Below are 25,402 nucleotides of genomic sequence, written 5' to 3'. Positions count from 1 at the left end.
TATTAATCTGTTCTCAGAACACTACTAACTTTATTAATCTGTTCTCAGAACACTACTAACTTTATTAATCTGTTCTCAGATCAGTACTAACTTTATTAATCTGTCCTCAGAACACTACTAACTTTATTAATCTGTTCTCAGATCAGTACTAACTTTATTAATCTGTTCTCAGAACACTACTAACTTTATTAATCTGTTCTCAGATCAGTACTAACTTTATTAATCTGTCCTCAAAACACTACTAACTTTATTAATCTGTTCTCAGATCAGTACTAACTTTATTAATCTGTTCTCAGATCAGTACTAACTTTATTAATCTGTCCTCAAAACACTACTAACTTTATTAATCTGTTCTCAGAACAGTACTAACTTTATTAATCTGTTCTCAGATCAGTACTAACTTTATTAATCTGTCCTCAGAACAGTACTAACTTTATTAATCTGTCCTCAGAACACTACTAACTTTATTAATCTGTTCTCAGATCAGTACTAACTTTATTAATCTGTCCTCAAAACACTACTAACTTTATTAATCTGTTCTCAGAACACTACTAACTTTATTAATCTGTTCTCAGAACACTACTGTCATAATCACGGCGAGAGCCTTCTTCACCCCTCCTCCTTCCACACCATCACGGCGAGAGCCTTCCTCACCCCTCGTCTTTCCGTACCCTTATATGGGCAGCATCCGGCCCCTGCACTCCCCCGCTGCCAGAGGGAGATCAATCAGCGCGGCTGTGAGGGATTCCCTCACCATCAGACCCATACTTCAGCCCACGGATCCTGCTCTCCCTCGTCGCAGTGTTAAACTCATTAAAACATACTAGTACTCTTATCATGTGTGAGCTATAGGCTAATTAAAACATACTAGTACTCTTGTCATGTGTGAGCTATAGGCTCATTAAAACATACTAGTACTCTTGTCATGTGGGAGCCAGGCTCATTAAAACATACTAGTACTCTTGTCATGTGGGAGCCAGGCTCATTAAAACATACTAGTACTCTTGTCATGTGGGAGCCAGGCTCATTAAAACATACTAGTACTCTTGTCATGTGTGAGCTATAGGCTCATTAAAACATACTAGTACTCTTGTCATGTGTGAGCTATAGGCTCATTAAAACATACTAGTACTATTGTCATGTGGGAGCTATAGGCTCATTAAAACATACTAGTACTCTTGTCATGTGTGAGCTATAGGCTCATTAAAACATACTAGTACTCTTGTCATGTGTGAGCTATAGGCTCATTAAAACATACTAGTACTCTTGTCATGTGTGAGCTATAGGCTCATTAAAACATACTAGTACTCTTGTCACCTTTGACCCTGAATTTAAGAAATTCTAACTTTTCCCTGGACTTCTCTTGCCAACTTTAATGCAAAGTTATACTTTTCTTGTAAAGAATCTCTCCATAATAAAATACTAATTTCTAATGTGACAAATCTCAGGTCATGACAAATGAAACCACCACAGCAGACGTTGAATTAGAGTTAAATAGAAGTGTTTTAATTTAACTGGAGTGTTGACCTGTTTTGACATTTACAACCTGTTGAACTGTACACATTCACAGCTTTCTTATAAAGTACATCTCTGAATACAAGCCATTTACAATATGATACAACCTGGGTGTTGACGGTACATGAGTGTGTGGATAGATGGATATTTTGTGAGAAGATTGTTGTTGTTGTTGTTTTTTTTACATTGTCCACTGAATAGAAGCAATGTGAGACCCTATTAGATTTGTTTGGTATCCCAATTGTTTATTTCGCAGATCTGGAGCAGTCTCATTGGTTCATTCAGCTGTCAATCTCCCTCAGGTCGCTTTCATTAACCCTCATAGCTGTCCGTCACTCAGACCCGTCCGTCTGTGTGTCTGCCCGGGGACATGCCCCCACCCTGGGCTATCCACACCGCCGAGCTCCTGTGATGTCATCGCAGGAGGAAGTGGACAGAATGTGATGTGATGAGTCACCTCGGTGTGACCACAACTTCCCGTCTCTCTGCGACTTCCTACTTCCTACTTCCTAGTTCCGGCTAATGTCCATTCCACTGGATGTCATCATAGCCCACCTGTGTGAGAGAGGGAGAGAGAAAGAGAGTTAAAAACGATATTGACATTTGTTTCAACTCTCCAGCCAGTAGCTTCATACTGAATTATGTACACACATTTGAAACACAGTAGAAACAGACATTTACATTTAGTCATTTAGCTGACGCTTTTATCCAAAGCGACTTACGACAAGTCACCAGGAAGGGTACAACTCTATCAGCTGAGTAACAATGTTCATCAAAGTGTTGCGTGCTACAGTGTAGGTTAGTTTATTAGGACAAGTGCATGACAGTAAGGTTAGTTAGGGTTAGATATTTGTATTATAATTATAAATAAATTTTTTCAGATAATGGTTGAAGAAGTGCGTCTTTAGTCGACGGCGAAAGATTGGACGTGTTTCGGCTGTCCTAACTGGGGTGGGCAGTTCATTCCACCAGTGGGGCAAGGACTGAGAAAAGGCGACTTTTCTTTGATGACCCTCCCGGACATTTTAGACAGTCAGGATTAGGGATGTCCCGATCCGATCCCGCGATCAGGGCCGATCACGTGATTTTCCGAAGATCGGGATCGGCAAAAATAAAAAATAAATCTGCAATTTTTTTTTTTTTTATTCAACAAACATGACCATGTTCACGTCTTAAACTCATACTGAGGCCTTAGTTTTGGTTTTAAATTGCATATCATCATTAATTTATTTATTGTCACACAGAGCAGAAGAATTTTGCCAAAACAAACCAATAGTATCTGTGGCTGGTCTGCCGTTCTGCAGCTGGTTACTATTGGTTTGTTTTGGCAAAATTCTTCTGCTCTGTGTGACAATAAATAAATGAATGATGATATGCAATTTAAAACCAAAACTAAGGCCTCAGTATGAGTTTAAGACGTTTACATGGTCATGTTTTTTTTTTATCGGATCGGGAAAGATCGGTATCGGTAGATACTCAAAATCACATGATCGGGATCGGATCGGGAGCAAAAAAATGTGATCGGGACATCCCTAGTCAGGATTATAGAGCAACAGGTAGAGACAGTCAGGATTAGAGAGAGACAGGAGTATAGAGAGACAGAGACAGTCAGACACTGGTCTGTTAGAAGGGCAGATTCAACCTGTATGGTCAAAAACCCGGAGTTTTTTAAGATAATCTGGGATTATCAGTCTGGACAGTGCATTTTCCGACTCTTGCGCACACACATACATTCTGTCCCTTCCTCACCTCTTCATCATCATCATCAGAGCCAACCTCCTCTTCCTCTTCCTCACTGTCCTCCGATTCACTGTCGGGAAGCTCCCTCAGTGCCGGATTGGTCAACGGGTACAGTTCTTTCCTGATGTCGTCGTTGTGGCGACCGTAGGTGAGGTGAAAGGGGGAGTGGCCTCCGTAGGTCAGGTGGTTGGGGTCGGCCCCGCCCCTCAAGAGCAGATGGACCAACGAGAGGTTCTGCTGGTCCACGGCCAGATGTAGCGCACTGCGACCGTTACACTGCTCCTAGTGGCCGGGAGGGAGAACACAAGCTTAGTGTTACAGTCTCTCCGTCTCTCAAACCCAGTAGAGTAGCTGGACGAGGAAACACAGACGGGATCAAATACGACATTTATAAGAAGGGGTAGCTCAAATCAAGCAATCCGATAATGAGCGTATATCCACGGCCAGGATTCCAATTCCTTTTCACAAGTCGGTATCACTCCGCGTCTGAGGAGGAAAACGTTAGCCTCGTTAACCCCTTTCACTGCCGTACCACCAAGCGGTTAACCCTTTCACTGCGACAATACACAGAGGGTTACCCCATTCACTGCCACACGATAGCCGGTTAACCCTTTCACTGCCACACGACAGAAGGTTAACCCTTTACTACTATCACACAACCGACGGCGACCGGGTTAAAAGAGACGGGCTGGTCCACGGAGGAGACTGGGGCCGATGCATGCCCAGTTAAACAGGAGGCATCTCTCGTATCACCGCACACACACACATGCCCAATATATGGACCAAGAGAGGGTCACACAGGTCATGTGAATCAGACGGATATAAAGCAATGATTTTTATCTAGATTATTTGATTATTGACACTTCCACTAAATGTATTAATCTAGTAGCTACTAACTGGGGGAGACTGATACATGACAGATAAGGAGTCTATAGCAGGACGATTGGTTCCGATTGGTTAACCTCACGTTGAACAGGATTCAGCTCAACGGAGTCACGACCCCAGTCCGGTCTCCGCCGCTTGATCTCTGTCGTTTAATGAGTCTGGAGTGAATAGCCAAACGGGCGTCATTTGGATGAACCAACAGACATGAGGGAGGGAGGGAGAGGGAGAGAGAGAGAGAGGGAGAGGGTGAGTGAGAGAGGGAGAGAGAGAGAGAGAGAGGGTGGGAGGGAGACAGACATGAGGAAGAGAGACAGAGAAAGAGAGGGGGAGGGAGAGAGGGAGCGAGGGAGGGAGAGAGCGGGAGAGAGGGAGGGAACACCTTTAAAACCCTTTGTTTATCTTTAGATCACACATATAAAAATAACTAAATAATATAATCTTAGAAATTAAGTAAACACTGTAATCTGTGTTGCATGTACCTGACAAACTGAACTGTTTGTATTACAGTCATATTCTGACTTAACTGAATGCACACGTGTGTGTGTGTGTGTGGACTACTGTACTATTACAGGTATTGAAATGAACAATGCAACTTCCTTATACAAAAAAAAAGATTTTTTTTAATGAATAATTAAATATCGATATTGTGGGAAATGAGTATTGAAACCGTTTTAAATATTCAGAATCGATATGTATCGAAAAATCGATATTTTTGACAACACTATGATACAAGATACAAGATACTTTAATGCCACACAACGATGGTTGGTGGTAATTGATTTCGGTACAGATGTTGAGCACTGGTTATATCAAACATGAAACAGACATCAAACATCAAAAACGTCAAAACATATATACATAAATACATATAGGACAGTCACGGTAACAGTGTCGGTCAGTGACAGATGCTTGCCCGTTTGTGCAAAGGGGGGCGGGCCAGGGTGTTCAGTGTTCAGTGTTCGGACTGCTGTGGGGAAAAAACTGTTTGTGAAACGTGTGTGTCTGGTTAGGATGGACCTGTAGCGACGTGAGGGCATGCGCTGGAATAAGTGGTGTGCTGGGTGGGAGGGATCGTTGACTATTTTAACAGAGCGGGTGACTGTGCGTGAGGTGTAGATGGAGTCCAGAGAGGGGAGGGGACAGCCAATTATTTTGGAGGCTGTCTTGGTGATGCGTTGGAGTTTGTGTTTAGTGTGTTTGTCCGTGGAACCGTACCAGACTGTGATGGATGAGGTGAGGATAAGGGAGGGAGAGGAATGGAAAGAGCGAGGAGGGAGGGAGGGAGAGACTGAGAGGTGGAGAGAGAGAGAGAGAGCATGTCTATCTGTCTGTGTGTGTGTTGTTTATATGGGTGGGAATCACCAGAGGCCTCGCGATACGATATTATCACGATACTTAAGTCCAAAATATATTGCGATATGCTGAGTATTGCGATATTAATATTGCAATATATTGCGATTTTTTTTACCTTTTTTCAACTGCAAAGTAAAACTTTGTCAATATGTTTTATCTAATAAAATAAAGTGCAGTCTGTTCATCTCACTTCAATCATTTTTATTGCAGAACATGGTATTTTCTCAAGCAAGACAGATGTCAACACTGTAAACTGAAGTGTTTGTATTACAGTCATATTCCAACTTAACTGAATGCACGTGTGTGCGTGTGTGGACTACTGTACTATTACAGGTATTGAAATGAACAATGCAACAAGCAATTTAATACAAAAATACAAAAGAAATGTGCATAATAAAATATCGATACTTGGCGTCCTTGTATCGATACTAGGGGTGTAACGATGCGACCTCACAACGATTCGATTCGATTACGATTATTCAGGCAACGATTCAATGCATCATGAAATCTCTTCATTTGACCACGATTCGATTCGATTAATTTTCTATTCATCATATCAGTTAATTCCCCCAAAAATGTTTAAACACAAATGTGGCTGGGGGAACTGATTCACTCAGCAGTCAGCATGAATGGACTATAGGTCAATAAAAACAATACACAAAAAAAAAAAAAAAAAAAAATTTTAATCGATTATAATTAGGGATGCTCGATATTGGATTTTTTACCGATACCGATATACCGATATTGTCCAACTCTTAATTTCTCTTAACTCTTAATTTCCGATACCGATATCAACCGATACCGATATATGCAGGGTTTCCCCCCCAAAATTTTTATAACTTCAGGTAATTAACATTACATATCTCTTGTTGTGGAATTAACACAACATTATGCATACTTTTGACAATAAATAAAATCAGAATTTGTTCTTACTTGCTTGCCTGGGTAAATAAAGGTTCTAGAAATGTAAAAAAAGGAAAAGAAATTGAAAACCGATACAGATATTTTCCGATATCACATTTCAATGCCGATATCGGCCGATAATATCGGACATCCCTAATTATAATCGATTCTAACATATTCAAATCGATGCATCGGTTCTAACACATTTTAGATTAATCGATGTATCGTTACACCCCTAATCGATACAGTATCGCCACACAAAGTATCGCGATACTATACTGTATGGATATTCCCCACTGGTTGTTTACCTGTGCGTTGATGTGAGCCCCCAGCCCCACCAGTCTCTCCACCAGGTGCAGGAAGCCCTGAACGGAGGTCAGGTGGAGACAGTTCTGTCCTGAAGACAACAAGTTCAAGTTCAAGTTTCAAGTTTCTTTATTAGTTGTCATACAGAAATACAGAATATTTTGCACGAAATGCTTCTTTCTGTTTTGCTCCTGAGAGTGTGCTAGGTAAGAAAGATAGTATAAAATAAGTATAAAATAGAAAGTCAAGTACGTAAACAAGTGTAAACAACAAAGATTTTCAATATGCCTATATTAGGGCTGACCCCTATTAGTCGATTAGTCGACTAATCGGTCGAAAGGAGCCGTAGTCGACCTCTTAGTCGAATACATTTTTTATTTTATTTTTTATCATTCTTTCCAAAAGAAAAGAGGCCTAGAAGCGTGGCTAACGCTAATGGCACGCATACCAGAGGCTAACTGCCTACGAAAACAGGCACAGAGGCACTGAAAGAGGATTTCACCCATCTAATGAACACACTATACTAGACAAATATCAAGATGTATCCATCAGTGGACCAATTGCATGCTTTTGCAGAGAACAAGAAGCCTTCAGTCGACTCCTTCAGACATTAAGCACCCCCACAGCCCAAATGGAATAAAAAAAATTATAATAATATTTTTTTGTCGACCAATAGTCGACTAGCGGCAAATTTTGGCCAATCATAGTCGACCATCCAAATCCTTAGTCGGGGGCAGCCCTAGCCTAATTACAGTATATGTACAGTATATACAGTGCATGTACAGTACAGTGTAGAAATGGTGAGGTATAGCTCAGCTTGTGGTGCCACCTTGTGGTGGTGAGGTGCAATGAGGTGCAATAAGGAATGAGATTGATGTGCAAATCTCCTTACCAATAAATATAAAGTGTGTTAGTGTCTAAAGTGGTAAAGTGGGTGCTACAGTGTGTTGTTTATTTAAAGTGAGTGCGTGAATGAATGAATGGATGAATGAATGAATGAAAACTTTATTTAACAGATTGCAGAATGGGTACAATACAGTACGGCTCAATACATACAATTGTTAAGGGGATGCAGACCAGAGAAAGACGTTTGTCTTGTTTACATCAGGGTCCCCCATTTTCAATTCATAGTGAGTGTGGATGTGTGTGCTGTGGGTGTATTGATGGTTTGTTATTGTTCATTGTTCATTGAGCATCCTGATGGCCTGGGGATAGACACAACACAGATATAGATACAAGATACTTTAATGCCACACAACCATGGTTGGTGGTAATTGTTTGCGGTACAGTTTGTTAATAAAAGCACTGGGACATCAACATGAAACATCAGACATCAAACGCCCCCCTCCCATCTCCCAATCGCCACAATAAATACATAGGTACATAAATACATACAGGACAGTCACGTGTAACAGTGTCAGTCAGTGACGGATGCTTGCCCGTCTGTGCAGGGGGGGGTGGGGGGCGGGCGGGCAGGGTGTTTAGTGTTCGGACTGCTGTGGGGAAAAAGCTGTTTGTGAAGCGTGTGTGTCTGGTTAAAATGGACCTGTAGCGACCTGAGGGCATGTGCTGGAATAAGTGGTGTGCTGGGTGGGAGGGATCGTTGACTATTTTACCAGAGCGGGTGACTGTGTGCCACTTCCTCCCGTCAATATGCGCCGGTTTCCGACTCGATGCCCTGAGATTTCTATAATCATATATTTCACTAATAACAGTTACAATCATTGGTAAACAAACGTAATGCTGAAAATATACATGTTGACTGCTGTTTTGACAGGGTTAGGGTCTTTACTCTTGGCTACATTTGAAAAGAAAACGCAACATTAATTCATACATTCTGTAGAGATGGATTTATGGCCTGATGTCATTTGCCTACCGGACTGCTCGGGCTTAAGAGGTTAACCCTGTGAGGCCCAAATAAAAAAGACATTAGCAACATCAGAGGCCAGAGGGTGGGACCTATAAACACATGAAGGGTGCCGTGACTGAAAAAAAGGTTGAGAAACGCTGGTATATATGGTGTGGCTCTTTGTGGTACCACAGTCATTTTTGTGGCTCTTAGTCTCTGACTGGTTGGAGGGAAAACCTGCCCTAGGGGAAATAGTTAGGATGCTATTATAATATGAGTTGGGTTAGGTTTCTACTATCCTATATACTATTATTATATATGTCTATGTATATATATATATATATATATATATATATATATATATATATATATATATATATATATATATATATATATATATATATATATATATATATATATATATATATATATATATATACTTTTGAGATAACTTTGTTGTGCGACCAAGTCAGTGTTTGTTTGTCTTCTTGTTTACTTTTTCTTTTTTCTCAGTTTAACACTTTGATCGCCATGGTTAAATTCATAATTTACCATCCCTAGCCAGCTCTATTTGTCTATGGAGAAGTTCCCCTTCTTTGCAGGGCTATAACTTTTTAAATTCTATTGCTAAATTGACATTATTATGGCCCATTCAATGTCCTATATCCATTGTTCAGGGTGTAGCAACGTTATACTTTTTCATTCACATATTCATACTAAAATATGGTCTAAAGTATAAGTATGTTTTTATCATTTTCTGCAGCTTTCTCCAGAACTTGATTTATAGCCCCAAATGCATTATATTGATGATCAAATACAGTTTGGTAGCGATCGGTGCCAGATGAAAAATTTCAACTGGAGGTACTTCTAGAAGTTACTACGTATCATCTGATATTGACCGGATGGGCGGGGGGTCGTTTATAATTCCGTGGGCAACGTTATATCATTCGTCTAGTTTGGGTCATATGGTCATCAGAGCAGTTTATATGGAACACGTTAGAAAATAACGCTGGATCTTACCGTATGTTCCTCGCGCCGTTGGACGATCAGCTTGGAGTAGACCGTTTTCGATTATGGGATGTTGATATAGATGAACCATTTCCAGGTTGTATAATACTATATACGTCCAAATAACGTTGTTTATTGAGTTAGGGCGAGCGATTGATTATCCAGTGTGTTGAGATGGAGTCCGGCTAATGATCGCGAGTGCCCGGACGAAATATGGATGAGCACTTCCTGTTTGGCGCGCCCCTCCCTCTTCGCCACCAGATGGCGCTCTTGAACCGTTAGACAGTTGAGTGGAGCTCACCAGTACATCTCATGTCTCCGGAGGAGAAATATGATTTCGATCACAGATTTTTGAAATATTGATATCAAAGACGAGTTACGGCGTCTTCGGCAGAATGAGCATGGCGAGCAAAGACGAGTTACGGCGTTCCCGGCGATTAAAGTGTTAATGTTGTTATCTGTTCTATGTGGACAATGGCAATACAATAATGCATATACTTATAAAAAGTATAATAAACAAAAAGGTGAAGGTTTCTACTATCCTACCTTGGTAGTTGCAGGCGGCCATGATGGTTTTCAGCTGTTCTGATTGACAGTTTTGTGTGATGACACTGAAGCAGGTGAGGTTGCCACGGCGACAGGCGATGTGAAGGGGCGTGTCTCCGCTGTCGTCTACCAGCGCTGCGTCACAACCTGCTACCAAGAGCTGCTCACAAACATCAGGTTGGTCTGTTATCACTGCTAGATGGAGAGGAGTCTATATATATATATATATATAGAGAGAGAGAGAGAGAGAGAGAGAGAGAGAGAGAGAGAGAGAGAGAGAGAGAGAGAAAATATAACACATGATCGGTTATCACCCACCAAGGTTAACCCTTTCACTACCACACTACAGAAGGTTAACCTTTTCACTAACACACTACAGAAGGTTAACCCTTTCACTACCACACTACATAAGGTTAACCCTTTCACTGCCACACTACAGACGGTTAACCCTTTCACTGCCACACTAGACGGTTAACCCTTTCACTACCACACTACAGACGGTTAACCTTTCACTACCACACTACAGAAGGTTAACACTTTCACTACCACACTACAGAAGGTTAACCTTTCACTACCACACTACAGAAGGTTAACCTTTCCCTACCACACTACAGAAGGTTAACCTTTCACTACCACACTACAGACGGTTAACCTTTCACTACCACACTACAGAAGGTTAACCCTTTCACTGCCACACTATTAAGGATGGGTACCGAATTCGGTACTTTTAAAAAAGGTACCTACCGAAACACGTCGGTACTACCGAGTATCGATTCACGTGAGATCCGAAGAAATAATCCGATGACGTCATGTTTTGTTTACCGCAAAACGAAACCGCACGTCAACGTCAACGACACGTGCACAATACATGTTTTCAAACTCTCTTTGGTGTGTTTGCAATTCATGGGGAGATATGACTCTGATATCTTGGTACAGTGGGCAGGTTGTTAGAAAGTGTAGCTCAAAGTTTCCACCTCTGCTCTGAGTCTGACAGGGCTGTTCGAAACTTTGTGCTCTCGCTGCCGCGGTGGGTTTTCTTTTTAGCGGTCGGCTTACTCCTTCCATAGTTCCACATACTTATTTGTAACCCATTTGGCGTTATTAAGCTAACGTTAGCTAATCGTCGGACATAACGTTAGCTCCCTAGGTTAGCAGTGCAGCCTAGCAGTAGCAGTACAGAAGAGTGGCGGATGTGACATCGGTAAACAAGCCACACACACCGCAGAGCGGGTCTTCTCCAAAGCGGGGGACACAGTGAGTGTGGAGCGGCCTCGACTCTTACCAGAGAGAGTGAACATGTTAATCTTTCTGAAAAATAACTGCTAGACCCTTTGGTAGTGTGGCAGTGAAAGGGTTAATCATCTTCATGTGTCACAGCAGCACTGGGGAGGGGAGGTACAGGCAGGGAAATATAAATGGCAATAAAAATATATGAGAATAAAATAAATAAGATTAAATGTACATACGTTAGTAGTTGTGTATTGTAGTTAACCATTTCTGGTAGTTGTGTGTGGTAGTTATCCATCTCTGGTAGTTGTGTGTGGTAGTTATCTATCTCTAGTAGTTGTGTGTGGTAGTTAGTTAGTACCCGTCTCTGGTAGTTGTGTGTGGTAGTTATCCATCTCTGGTAGTTGTGTGTGGTAGTTATCCATCTCTGGTAGTTGTGTGTGGTAGTTAGTTAGTACCCGTCTCTGGTAGTTGTGTGTGGTAGTTAGATGGTACCTGTCTCTGGAAGTTGTGCGAGTCTAGGAAGGCTGTGTGTCTCGACAGGTGGATCATGGTTAGAATACAGTCCTTGGCTTCGTGGATGACGGCCAGATGCAGTAGCCTGCAGGACAGAAGACGGGACAGGAGCATTAGAACAGTTTCTATTTATGTATTATTCATCATCTCCACCAGGTGGAACGCCTTGGGTTGAGATATTGTAATCGGTTGTGCGAGTGTGATGGGAAAACACTTGCAGTACGGTCTTTTCAGTACAGAGGTTCAGTATTCTTAACTTTATGATGGTTTAGTAGGCATTTTTGGGGTACTCCTTCAGTAATAATAATAATAATAATAATAATTATTATTATTATTATTATTATTTTTAGATTTTTTACTGCTTCAGTGATCTTACAGTCCCTGGATGTCTGTCTTCTGGGTTTTATTAGGCTGGTAAAGCTATGCCTCCTAAAGTGTGAAAACGGAAGTACAGGAAATACCGGCTACAGGCTTTCCGGTTTTGACAAAACAATTATAGAAACGTGTGAAGTGCACAATATTTCCTCGTTTGAGCCACTGCAACGGCTTTGCCTGAAGAATTTACTACACGACCGGGACGTTCTAGCTTGTTTGCCGACAGGATTCGGGAAAAGTTTGGTCCGTTCAGAGGCAGCTTCCAGGGGAAGTACATGCACCGGAAATTCACACTTTCGTCCGTAGAGCTTTACCAGTCGTTATCTCACGGAGGAGATAAAACTGGGAACGAGGTTAGGGTTTTATTGAGTCTGCTTAGCGTGGTTACGTTCAGGTTTTATTGAGTCTGCTTAGCGTGGTTACGTTCAGGTTTTCTTGAGTCTGCTTAGCGTGGTTACGTTCAGGTTTTATTGAGTCTGCTTAGCGTGGTTACGTTCAGGTTTTCTCATTTCTAAATGATGACGATTTTTTTAAATTCTTTTACTTTAAATAATTTTCTTTTCTTTTACTTTTTACTTTACTTTTTTAAAGGATGACGAAAAATAAGAATCGTGTGAGAGAATCGTGGTCTCAATTCTTAGAGAGAAAAATCGTGATTGACATTTTAGCAAAAATCGTGCTGCCCTACTGCTTAGCATGGTTAGGTTCAGGAAGTGGATTTCTACTTTACTCCCAAAAATAACATTAAAAGGTGTGACTTCACTGACACTCTACAACCAAAATAATCGTGGAAGCAGCCAATTTAAACCCCCATTCAGACAATGTACCTTTCAGATGTGGGTAGATTAACTGTTTACTTTCAGATGTAGGTAGATTAACCGTTTACTTTCAGATGTAGGTAGATTAACTGTTTACTTTCAGATGTAGGTAGATTAACTGTTTACTTTCAGATGTAGGTAGAGTAACCGTTTACTTTCAGATGTAGGTAGAGTAACCGTTTACTTTCAGATGTAGGTAGATTAACTGTTTACTTTCAGATGTACGTAGATTAGACTTTTGTCTGTTCATCACAAATGATGTAACGCCCAACAAAGTTAGATCCTGCATGTTGCTACCGTTTTCTATTTCCATGATAAGGGGCGGGACAAAAGTAGGTACTGAGGGTAGTAGGGTTAGTAGCTTCTGTCTGATTGTGTAGGTACTGAGGGTAGTAGGGTTAGTAGCTTCTGTCTGAGTGTGTAGGTACTGATGGTAGTAGGGTTAGTAGCTTCTGTCTGGTTGTGTAGGTACTAGGTACTGAGGGTAGTAGGGTTAGTAGCTTCTGTCTGGTTGTGTAGGTACTAGGTACTGAGGGTAGTAGGGTTAGTAGCTTCTGTCTGATTGTGTAGGTACTGAGGGTAGTAGGGTTAGTAGCTTCTGTCTGATTGTGTAGGTACTGAGGGTAGTAGAGTTAGTAGCTTCTGTCTGATTGTGTAGGTACTGAGGGTAGTAGGGTTAGTAGCTTCTGTCTGATTGTGTAGGTACTGAGGGTAGTAGGGTTAGTAGCTTCTGTCTGATTGTGTAGGTACTGAGGGTAGTAGGGTTAGTAGCTTCTGTCTGATTGTGTAGGTACTGAGGGTAGTAGGGTTAGTAGCTTCTGTCTGATTGTGTAGGTACTGAGGGTAGTAGGGTTAGTAGCTTCTGTCTGATTGTGTAGGTACTGAGGGTAGTAGGGTTAGTAGCTTCTGTCTGATTGTGTAGGTACTGAGGGTAGTAGGGTTAGTAGCACTAGCTTCTGTCTGATTGTGTAGGTACTGAGGGTAGTAGGGTTAGTAGCTTTTGTCTGATTGTGTAGGTACTGAGGGTAGTAGGGTTAGTAGCTTCTGTCTAGTTGTGTAGGTACTGAGGGTAGTAGGGTTAGTAGCTTCTGTCTGGTTGTGTAGGTACTGAGGGTAGTAGGGTTAGTAGCTTCTGTCTAGTTGTGTAGGTACTGAGGGTAGTAGGGTTAGTAGCTTCTGTCTGGTTGTGTAGGTACTGAGGGTAGTAGGGTTAGTAGCTTCTGTCTGGTTGTGTAGGTACTGAGAGTAGTAGGGTTAGTAGCTTCTGTCTGATTGTGTAGGTACTGATTGTTGTAGCTTCTGTCTGATTGTGTAGGTACTAGGTACTGAGGGTAGTAGGGTTAGTAGCTACTGTCTGATTGTGTAGGTACTGAGGGTAGTAGGGTTAGTAGCTTCTGTCTGATTGTGTAGGTACTGATTGTTGTAGCTTCTGTCTGATTGTGTAGGTACTAGGTACTGAGGGTAGTAGGGTTAGTAGCTTCTGTCTGATTGTGTAGGTACTGATTGCTGTAGCTTCTGTAGGTGCACGTTACACCATACCCTAGTTAAAGTGGTTTATTACATGTTACACCATACCCTAGTTAAAGTTGTTTATGATGTTATGTAACGGAGGTACCGCAGTATATCCACAGTCACGGGCACAAGTAGTGACGTGGCTGTGGATGGTAAGCGGTACTGCAAGTAAACTCACTCCCCAGAGGCATCCAGACCCGGAAGCAAGCAGTGAATTCACTTCTTGCTTAGTGGTCTGTGATGCCGCCCGCGACGCCGGCGTCCGGGGTTCAACTCCCACTCAGGGCGATCCCTTAACAGGGGTCGAATCGACTTTAAACACAACGCAGACAAGATCAAACCGGCTACATGTGGTGCCGTTAGACCCGGATGCCCTGGGTGGTGTGAGTTTAGTGGGGTGAGTGTAACGGAGGTACCGCAGTATATCCACAGTCACGGGCACAAGTAGTGACGTGGCTGTGGATGGTAAGCGGTACTGCAAGTAAACTCACTCCCCAGAGGCATCCAGACCCGGAAGCAAGCAGTGAATTCACTTCTTGCTTAGTGGTCTGTGATGCCGCCCGCGACGCCGGCGTCCGGGGTTCAACTCCCACTCAGGGCGATCCCTTAACAGGGGTCGAATCGACTTTAAACACAACGCAGACAAGATCAAACCGGCTACAGTTACACCTGACCTAGTCATCTATAAAGTGGTTTAAGGTGATTTCACACCCGACCTGGTCATAGTTAAAATGGTTTAAGGTGGTTTTACACCAGGCCTGGTCATAGGTAAAGTTGTTTAGTGGGGGAATTCTCTGACACAGATACGAGATATTGAAGCCAGTAGAAGAGCATCCTACTACCCTGTCATACCCTGCTCGGCCAGCAGGGAGGGTTCAGCACAGTACTGTGTTTTCTATCCACTTTAGCTAAAAACACACACACACACTACTGTGAAACAATAATAAATCACACACAAAGGGATAATGGCTTATAGCAGACTTAATGATTTTATAATATTTCAGATAATGATGTTTATCATCAACTATCCAGTTAGTATTTATATTGTAACGTTTGGCCACTTTAAAATCATTGAAGAGAGAGAGAGAGAGAGAGAGAGAGAGAGAGAAAATAAATAAATGTGAAGTTATCTTTGAACCTCTATGTCAAGCCTCGTCAATATACCCCCCCCCCCCCCCCTTTCCTCACTAATGGAACTGGTGTCGTGGAGTCACGTTAGTTCGTTAGTTTAGTGTTAGCTGAGCGGCTAACGTTGCTTGTCATTGAAGGTCCGAGCTGGTCTGTGTCTAATGAAATGAGAGGAAAGCGCTGCGCTAAAGCAAGTCGGTCCGTGTACGTTTTGATAGTTTGTTTTTAGCCGCGGCGGCTAACTGACGTGACAACATAAACTCGATGTTCACGATATAGTAATTTGCTACATCTCATGTAGAGCAAGCCACGATACATCGAGTATACTCGATATATCGCCCAGCCCTACTTCATACCTGTATCACTGTACATATTAATACAACTCTGCACATACATCTGACTTACTACCATAGTGTCTTCATACCTGTATCCAGGGGCGTAGCTTGGGGGGGGGGGGGTAGTTTAGGATGATTTTTTTTTTACTTGACATCACTCAGGTGTATTATTGATGCTCTCATTGATACTATGTTTGTTTCTGAAGTGTGTGTGTGTGTGTGTGTGTGTGTGTGTGTGAGAGATATATAGAGAGAGAGGGGGGGCTTTGGTAGACTATTGCATTGGTCCATTCATTGAAGATGAACGCAATGCGACATCCTTTACTAGGCTCACCCACCAACAGTGCAGGTGCTGAACTGCTGATCCGAATGTATAGGTAAAAACCATATTATGCGTTTTCATCAATAAAAAATGCGCGCTCGCATTCACTGGGGGCCTACAAATACATTCTTTCATGGGGCCCAGAATCTGGAGCTACACCCCTGCCTGTATCACTGTACATATTAATACAACTCTGTACATACATCTGACTTACTACCATAGTGTCTTCATACCTGTATCACTGTACATATCAATACAACTCTGTACATACATCTGACTTACTACCATAGTGTCTTCATACCTGTATCACTGTACATATCAATACAACTCTGTACATACATCTGACTTACTACCATAGTGTCTTCATACCTGTATCACTGTACATATCAATACAACTCTGTACATACATCTGACTTACTACCATAGTGTCTCTTTACCTGTATCACTGTACATATTAATACAACTCTGTACATACATCTGACTTACTACCATAGTGTCTTCATACCTGTATCACTGTACATATCAATACAACTCTGTACATACATCTGACTTACTACCATAGTGTCTTCATACCTGTATCACTGTACATATCAATACAACTCTGCACATACATCTGACTTACTACCATAGTGTCTCTTTACCTGTATCACTGTACATATTAATACAACTCTGCACATACATCTGACTTACTACCATAGTGTCTCTTTACCTGTATCACTGTACATATTAAGGGATCATCCCTATGTTCCCCGGGTCCTATGTTCCCCGCTTTGATTGATTAATAGATTGAACATTTTATAAATTTTTATTATTTTATTAATTATTAATGTCCGCCTTGTTTAGAACGGTTAAGCTTAGGCCCTCTTTCGAACTGGTTAAGGTTAGAGTTTGGAATCAGGGCTGGTGGTCTAAAATGTTCAATCAATCAAAGCGGGGAACATAGAACCCGGGGAACATAAGACCCGGGGAACATAGACATGCTCCCCATATTAATACTACAACAATACTAATACATCTGATTAGCACCATTACTCAGTAGTACTATATTTTATACCCATAGTTGCATTTTGCACTCTGGTTGGATGTCAAATTTATTTTCGTTGTACTGTTACTTGTGCTGAATAATGACAATACATTTTAATCCAATCTAATCCAATGTAGCCTACACATAAGTAAATGTCAGTTCATACTCTACCATAAAAGACAACCGTGGTCCGTGTCACTGAGAATTAAATCCTAATAATCTCAGTTTCACATTGATTGATTGAAAACTTTATTAACAGATTGCAGAATGGGTACAATACAGTACGGCTCAATACACACAATTGTTAAGGGGATGCAGACCAGAGAAAGACTTTCGTCTTGTTTACATCAGGGTCCCCCATTTTCAATTCATCGTGACATTAAACACTTGATTGTTTTTTTTAACCCTTTCACTGCCGCACCACCAAACGGTTAACCCTTTCACTGTGACAATACACAGAAGGTTAACCATTTCACTGCCACATAACATAGACATAAACATACAGTCTCCTCCCCACCGTATGTATATATTCTCTGTTGGGATCGATAATGCATATCGTATATGTCACAAATGTAACAGTACTATATACCTGTATGCCATGTATGTCCCTATGCCATAAATGTAATGATGTCATGTATGCCGTGTATGTCATAAATGTCACTATGAGTTGAAAATGGGGGACCCTGATGTAAACAAGACAAACGTCTTTCTCATCCCCTTAACAATTGTGTGTATTGAGCCGTACTGTCTGTATTGTACCTAGCCCCTTTCGTGACTGCGATGTGCAAGCCAGGGGCTTTTGAATACGCAGTCACTTAGCTCCCTATAGTAGCCAGGTTCATTTGGACCACCAAGCACTGCTTAAAAGCTCGGGGTGGGTCCGAAATATATCAGATATAAATTTCAAATGTACCCAGCGTTCAATTAGGGTTTCACACCAACCGGCGGGGTTTGAAAGCTCGGCGTTGCTGATAAACATTTAAAATAATTTGTATAAACTGGTCAACACTGCATTATTTCCGGCGTTGGGTGCATGATGCGCATGCGCAGACGCACCACCAGGCAGCCAAATACGGAAATACAGCCGTTTTGAGCAGTGTTGACCGAAAGGGGCTATATTGTTATTGTACCCATTCTGCAATCTGTTAAATAAAGTTTTCACTCATTCATTCATTCACACAACAGACGGTTACCGTCGGTAGTGTGATAGTAAAGGGTTAACCTTCTGTCGTGCGGCAGTGAAAGGGTTAAGCTTCTCCCCCCCCCCCCCCACGGGAGCGCGCCTCGGTCGGAGCGCCTGCCTGGCGGCGCGCCCGGGACTTTCCCCGTCTCTCCGCTCAGCGCGCGGCGCGACCCGCGGCCATAGAGAACATTCCGTCCTGATAATAGCCTTTTGTTTACGTCCAACAGGAAAACTCCCCGCCCGGCGCCCGCCCCGCACCACATACCATTAACCCGTTCACTGCGACGACACGGTTCACCCTTTCACCACCACACAACAACAACAGCAACAGAAAATGGGGGACCCTGATGTAAACAAGACGAAAGTCTTTCTCTGGTCTGCATCCCCTTAATAATTGTGTGTATTGAACCGTACTGTATTGTACCCATTCTGCAATCTGTTAAATAAAGTTTTCAATCAATCAATTCAGCAGCAGCGGGTTAACCCTTTCACTGCCACACACTGCAGACGGTTAACCCTTTACTATCACACACTATACCCAGTAAAGGGTTATGTCTATGATTATTATATTGATTGATAACTTTATTTAACAGATTGCAGAGTGGGTACAAATTACAATACAGTACGGCTCAACAATACACACACAATTGTTAATAATAAGGGGATGCAGACCCAGAGAAAGACTTTCGTCTTGTTTACAATCAGGGTCCTCCATTTTCAATTCATCCGGGAAATATATTATATAACCTGCTCTGTAGTGTGTGTGTGTGTGTGGCAGTGAAAGGGTTAATAATAACAAACGGTGTTTGGCCTAGTGATGATGCACAAGCCAGGCTTGAACTAGGCCCGAGCCTGTGTTGTTATAATAATAATAATGATAATAATAACTTCACGTAGCGCATTAAAAAAAAACAGGACGCTTTACAGGCAACAAAAAAAAGACAGATATAAGGAATAAACTAAATAAATAATAACGTTGTAATAACGACGACAAGGCGAAGGGAGAGCAAGCACCCAGGAGTATTATTATTATAGTACTAAAGGCCTGGTTGTTGTGTGATTCTCTCTCAGCCTGCTGCTGCCTGCAGGATCAATACCCCCGACTTCTATTCTCAGTCCACCACTGTACTTACGTGTCCCCGTCCTCGGTGATCTGTGTTTTCCATTCCTGCAGCAGCAGCAGCTCTCCTCCGGTTACCGGGGCTGGTTGCCGGTCGTGCGCCTGGAGCTGGGACGCGCCCGGCTGGGACGCGCAGTCTCGGACCCGGAGCCGCGTCAGCTCCTCCGCCACCGCCTGGTACTCCTCCTCCTTCAGGGAGTCCAGGCCGCTGTCCAGCCGCTCCTCGGTGCCCCCTGCCTGGAGCCCCGGCTTCCCCCCGCCGCCGCCGTCCTCCTTAGTAGCCGGGTCCCCGCTGTAATCCATTTGGTTTAATAAACTCGTCCGGTGGAGGTCCATAATGTCTGTTATATGTGCGTAATAACGAGGTGCGTTCGATGATCGTCTCCTGTTGTTGGCGTTCTGTCTCTGAGGAGGTAGCAGCAGACGGCGAGCGAGGGCCCTCTATGTGGCTCTGGCGGGGCGGGGCTAACAGAAACTAGGTGGGGGAATTCCAGCAAGCTGTCAATCATCATAATAACACTCATAATAAACACTCATCACAACACCATGAGGACTGGCTGGCGCTGCGGGGGGATTATTATTTCGACCCGGACACATATAGATATACTATATACACACACATGTGTGGGGACCCTGATGGACTGAATGAATGAATGAATGAAAACTTTATTAACAGATTGCAGAATGGGTACAGTACAGTACAGCTCAATACATACAATTGTTAAGGGGATGCAGACCAGAGAAAGACTTTCGTCTTGTTTACATCAGGGTCCCCCATTTTCAATTCATCGTAACATATAATATGATACATGACATACAGATAGACAGTACTGCTACATCTATACATTTATGACATACCAGATTTGCAATTACAGTACTGTATTTGTGATACAAAAAGAGTCCAGAAAGAAAAGAGTATATACATTAGGCGTAGAAACTGTACATTGGATTGGGTAGGTGGGGGTGGGGGGGGACTGTACATTGGAGGTGGTTGGGTGGGTGGGGGTTGGGTAGGAGTGGGGGGGGGGGGGGGGGGGGGGGACCCTGATGGAAACAAGACAAACGTCTTTTTCAGGTCTGCATCCGCTTAACAATTGTATGTATTGAGCCGTACTCTATTGTACCCATTCTGCAATCTGTTAAATAAAGTTTTCATTCATTCATTCATTCATTCTCATTCATTCATTCATTCATTCATTCATTCATTCATTCATTCATTCATCCACACTACCGCCTCTCAGGGTAAAAGTTCAGCTATTAAAGTACTGTTAAGTGCATTTTCATGTGCACGCACTGTATTTAAGTAGGCTACTTGAGCTTTATTTTGGCTATAGGACTACTTACTTACTTACTTACGATGAATTGAAAATGGGGGACCCTGATGTAAACAAGACAAACGTCTTTCTCTGGTCTGCATCCCCTTAACAATTGTATGTATTGAGCTGTACTGTATTGTACCCATTCTGCAATCTGTTAATAAAGTTTTCATTCATTCATTCATTCTTTCCCCCCCACTCTTCAAATGAAAATATGTATCTGACATCTGCAATATATAGTTATTTTGAAGAACAAGGTAAATGGATGCACTTTCGATGTTGGAGCCATCTACGTGTGAGAAGATTGGAACACAAACTCATTTAACTCGTTTAGTTTAGTTTATTAGGATCCCCAATTAGCTACAGCAGTGCAGTAGCAATTATCCCCGGGGTCCACAAAAAACGTATATTGTGACTGCACGCAACATAATACTTAAATCATACTGTAACATCGAACGTTACAAGTAAACAGGATAAAGGGACTATACACAGTCACACACAGACGTAACACTTAGATAATAACATATAACATTACAAGTAACGTGACACAGGACTGTAGATACCATCACATACGATATTGTTATTTTATCTTTCATATTTTACTTGAGTAGAATTTTCAATGCAGAATTTAAACCAGGGTAATATTGTAAAAGAAAGGTTGAGATCCAAGGCAGCTCTACAATTTTTTAAAAAGCCTTTATTTATTGGCTTACATTATTTAGAAAAATCTTTTTAAAAAAACCGACATGTTTCGGCCTACATGGCCTTCTTCAACACCCTGAAGAAGGCCATGTAGGCCGAAACATGTCGGTTTTTTTAAAAAGATTTTTCTAAATAATGTAAGCCAATAAATAAAGGCTTTTTAAAAAATTGTAGAGCTGCCTTGGATCTCAACCTTTCTTTTATAAGCGAATCCTACCCCGGATTTAATCCAAAGAGCACCTACCTGAAACAAAATAAGAACGCTGAAGCCCTCTCCATATCCTCTGTTTTGTTCAGGGTAATATTGTCTTTATATGTGTATATGTCTATGTTTATTTAAGTAAATGAAACGTTGCAAGACCTTGTAGACTCCTTGGACAACATTTTGATCATGACATGTTGACCTATACTATAGTTTGCACTGCACATCAGAAGTAGTCTAATATAGGCTAACGATGCATTATGAAACTGACTATGCAAATGTTGCTTGTTAGTCTGTGCATAGTGGAGTGGGTTGAGAGAGAGACACAGAGGGAGAACAGATGGTGGAGGTAAACGGTACCCCCCCCCCCCCCCCCTCACAGTGAGCTGTGGTGTTCCACAAGGGAGCATACTAGGACCGCTACTGTTCCTAATTTATGCAAATTACATGTCGTCAGCTTGTGACTGCAACTTGTTCCTGTTTGCGGACGACTCAGCCCTGCTGGTCTCTGACAAGAACAAGTTACAGGTTGAAAAAACCCTGATAACAAACTATCATTACACCTGGGTAAAACAGAGTCCATTCTCTTCTGATCAAATAACAAACTCAGCAAGACCGACGGCTTCTCAGTTACAGTGGGTGACAATATTGTCACAAGGAAATATGAAATTACATACCTGGGGGCTCCATCCTAGAGGCAAATCTTTCCTGTGACAAAATGGCAACCAATGTAATCAAAAAAGTCAACCAACGAACACGATTCTTGTACCGGATCTCCTCCCTGGTAAACAAGAATACCCTGAAGACTCTGGCAGGAGCACTCATTCAAGCGTACTACGACTATGCTTGCACCTCATGGTACCAAAGCACCTCAAAGGCGCTAAAAACAAGATTACAAACATCACAAAACAAACTGGTCAGACTACTACTTGACCTTACTCGTAGAACCCACCTCACCCCTGCCCACTTTGACTACCTAGGATGGCTTAGAGTAGACGACAGAGTACAGCAACTTGCAATGGGCCTGGTCTACAAGATACACTACACCACACAGGTACCCATGTACATGTCGAAATACTTCCCAAAGGTCAGTGAATACCACGCCCACAACACCAGAGGGAGTTCCACAAATCATGTTCAACCCAGATTCGGCACAAACAAGGGACTAAACACGTTTCAATTATGCCACAACAATGTGGAATGCCCTACCCTTTAAATAATTACAGCAAGGAAATGCTCCTGGATGGTTTAAGGGGTGTGGACTGGTCTCATGTAATGAACTGCAAAGAGGTTGAAAAAGCATGGGATGGTTTTAAAACAACATTTCTTAAAGTGGTTGACAGATTAGCACCCAGGAAGATGGTCAGGATAAAGCAGAGGACACAGCCCTGGATTAATGATGACATTTTAAAAGCTATTAAAATAAGGAACAATCTTTTTAAACAATTTAAGAAGTCCAGGACAGAACAGGCTTTCCTAGATTTAAAGAAACACAAAAACGATGTAAATAGTTTGATTAAAAGGGCAAAGAAGGGTTTTTTCAATGAAAAAATAACAGAGTATAGGAACAACTCAAGGAAACTCTGGAGGACACTTAAAGAGGTAGGATACAGTAAGAAATTAAAGACTAAATCGGGCAATATCAGTTTAGAAATTGGAGACAAAATTTCAGCAGACAAATCAGAGGTGGCAGACTGTCTGAATAGCTATTTTACATCCATTGCAAAAACTATATCTGAAAAGATACCAGCTAAACCCGGCAACAACATAGAGAGTGAAGTCCAAAAATTCTAACTAGATCAGGGGGTTAAAGCTAATGCTTTTTCCTTTAGGAAAGTGACTGAGATGGAGGTCCAGGAAAAGCTTAAAAAACTTGACACCTCAAGGGCTACTGGATTAGACAACATCCGTGGTAAATTTTTGCAGGATGCTGCAGAAATCATTGCCCCATATGTAGCTCACATTACCAACCTAGCCATTGACACAGGAACATTTCCAAGCAAAATGAAATCAGCAAGAGTTATTCCTCTCCACAAAAAGGGAAACAAATTGGAACCGGGTAACTACAGACCCATTTCCATCCTGGGCGTTCTATCAAAAACCATTGAGAGGCTTGTATATGAGCAATTATACAATTTAAATCAAAATTAGCTAAAACATTGAAAATATCCCACAACTCCCTTCCGATACCGATATATGCAGGGTCCCCCCCCCCCCCCCCCCCCCAAAAAACGGAATAATTTCAGGTAATTAACATTACATATCTCTTGTCGTGGAATTAACACAACATTATGCATACTTTGACAATAAATAAAATAATAATTAGTTCTTACTTGCTTGCCTGGGTAAATAAAGATTAAATAAATGTAAAAAAAAAAGAATATATATATATTTTTACCGATACCGATGTTTTTCGATATCACATTTTTATGCCAATATCGGCCGATAATATCGGACATCCCTACATAAAAGTGGAGATAGAAGTAATCTAAATAACTACCGAACAATATCCAAACTATCCTGTCTAGCAAGAATCCTGGAATCACTGGTAAACAATCAACTCAAAGCCTTTCTATCAGATCACTATTTATTAAGCCCACATCAATCTGGTCTTAACACTATCACAGCCACAACCTTACCTTATAGAACCTCTGATCTACTGGACCGTGTAATGTGTTTTGTGTTTTGATAGTTTATCAGTGAGCTGGATACAATCCTACCTGGAGGGGAGAGAACAGATGGTGGAGGTAAACGGTACCCTATCCCCCCCCCCCAGTGAGCTGTGGTGTTCCACAAGGAAGCATACTAGGACCGCTACTGCTCCTAATTTATGCAAGTGACATGTCATCAGCTTGTGACTGCAACTTGTTCTTGTTCGCGGACGACTCAGCACTGCTGGTCTCTGACAAGAACAAGTTACAGGTTGAACAAACCCTCAGCTCAGAACTTGGCAGAATCTGCACCTGGCTCGCTGATAACAAACTTTCATTACACATGGGCAAAACAGAGTCCATTCTCTTCGGTTCAAATAACAAACTCAGCAAGACCAACGGCTTCTCTGTTACAGTGGGTGACAAGATTGTCACAAGGAAAGAAGAAATTACCTACCTGGGCTCCATCCTAGAGGCAAATCTTTCCTGTGACAAAATGGCATCCAATGTAATAAAAAAAGTCAACCAACGAACTAGATTCTTGTACCGGATCTCCTCTCTGGTAAACAAGAATACCCTGAAGACTCTGACAGGAGCACTCATTCAAGGGTACTACGACTATGCTTGCACCTCATGGTACCAAAGCACCTCAAAAGCACTAAAAACAAGATTACAAACATCACAAAACAAACTGGTCAGACTACTGCTTGACCTGACTCCTAAAACCCACCTTACCCCTGCACACGTTGACAACCTAGGATGATGACAGAGTACAGCAACTTGCAATGGGCCTGGTCTACAAGATACACTACACCACTAAGGTACCAATGTACATGTCGAAATACTTCCCAAAGGTCAGTGAATAC

The 25,402-nt window shown here is 41.9% G+C and overlaps 1 protein-coding gene across 1 annotated transcript; it reads right to left on the bottom strand.

The window, feature by feature from the left end:
* Positions 1-1,495: 1,495 nt before the first annotated feature.
* LOC311247996 (NF-kappa-B inhibitor alpha-like) lies at positions 1,496-20,067 on the bottom strand. The gene is made up of 6 exons (XM_084337953.1): positions 19,679-20,067; positions 11,828-11,933; positions 10,106-10,316; positions 6,705-6,793; positions 3,265-3,537; positions 1,496-2,070 (listed from the first exon to the last, which is right to left on the bottom strand). Exons 1-6 carry the CDS (start codon positions 19,999-20,001, stop codon positions 2,035-2,037), a joined length of 1,038 nt encoding a protein of 345 aa, XP_084194079.1. The 5' UTR covers positions 20,002-20,067; the 3' UTR covers positions 1,496-2,034.
* Between the last annotated feature and the right edge of the window lie 5,335 nt (positions 20,068-25,402).

This window comes from Notolepis coatsorum, assembly GCF_963971535.1.
Source record: "Notolepis coatsorum genome assembly, chromosome: 2".
Classification (NCBI taxonomy): domain Eukaryota; kingdom Metazoa; phylum Chordata; class Actinopteri; order Aulopiformes; family Paralepididae; genus Notolepis; species Notolepis coatsorum.
Note: the sequence above shows the minus strand (reverse complement) of the source record. Positions and strands in the feature narration are given on the sequence as shown.

Coding starts and splice junctions, on each gene's coding strand:
- LOC311247996 (XM_084337953.1), bottom strand. CDS start 20,001: ATGGACCTCCACCGGACGAGTTTATTAAACCAAATGGATTACAGCGGG. Junction 6,794..10,105: donor GGCCGCCTGCAACTACCAAG/GTAGGATAGTAG, acceptor TGTTGTCTTCAG/GACAGAACTGTCTCCACCTG. Junction 2,071..3,264: donor CTGATGATGATGATGAAGAG/GTGAGGAAGGGA, acceptor TCTCTCACACAG/GTGGGCTATGATGACATCCA.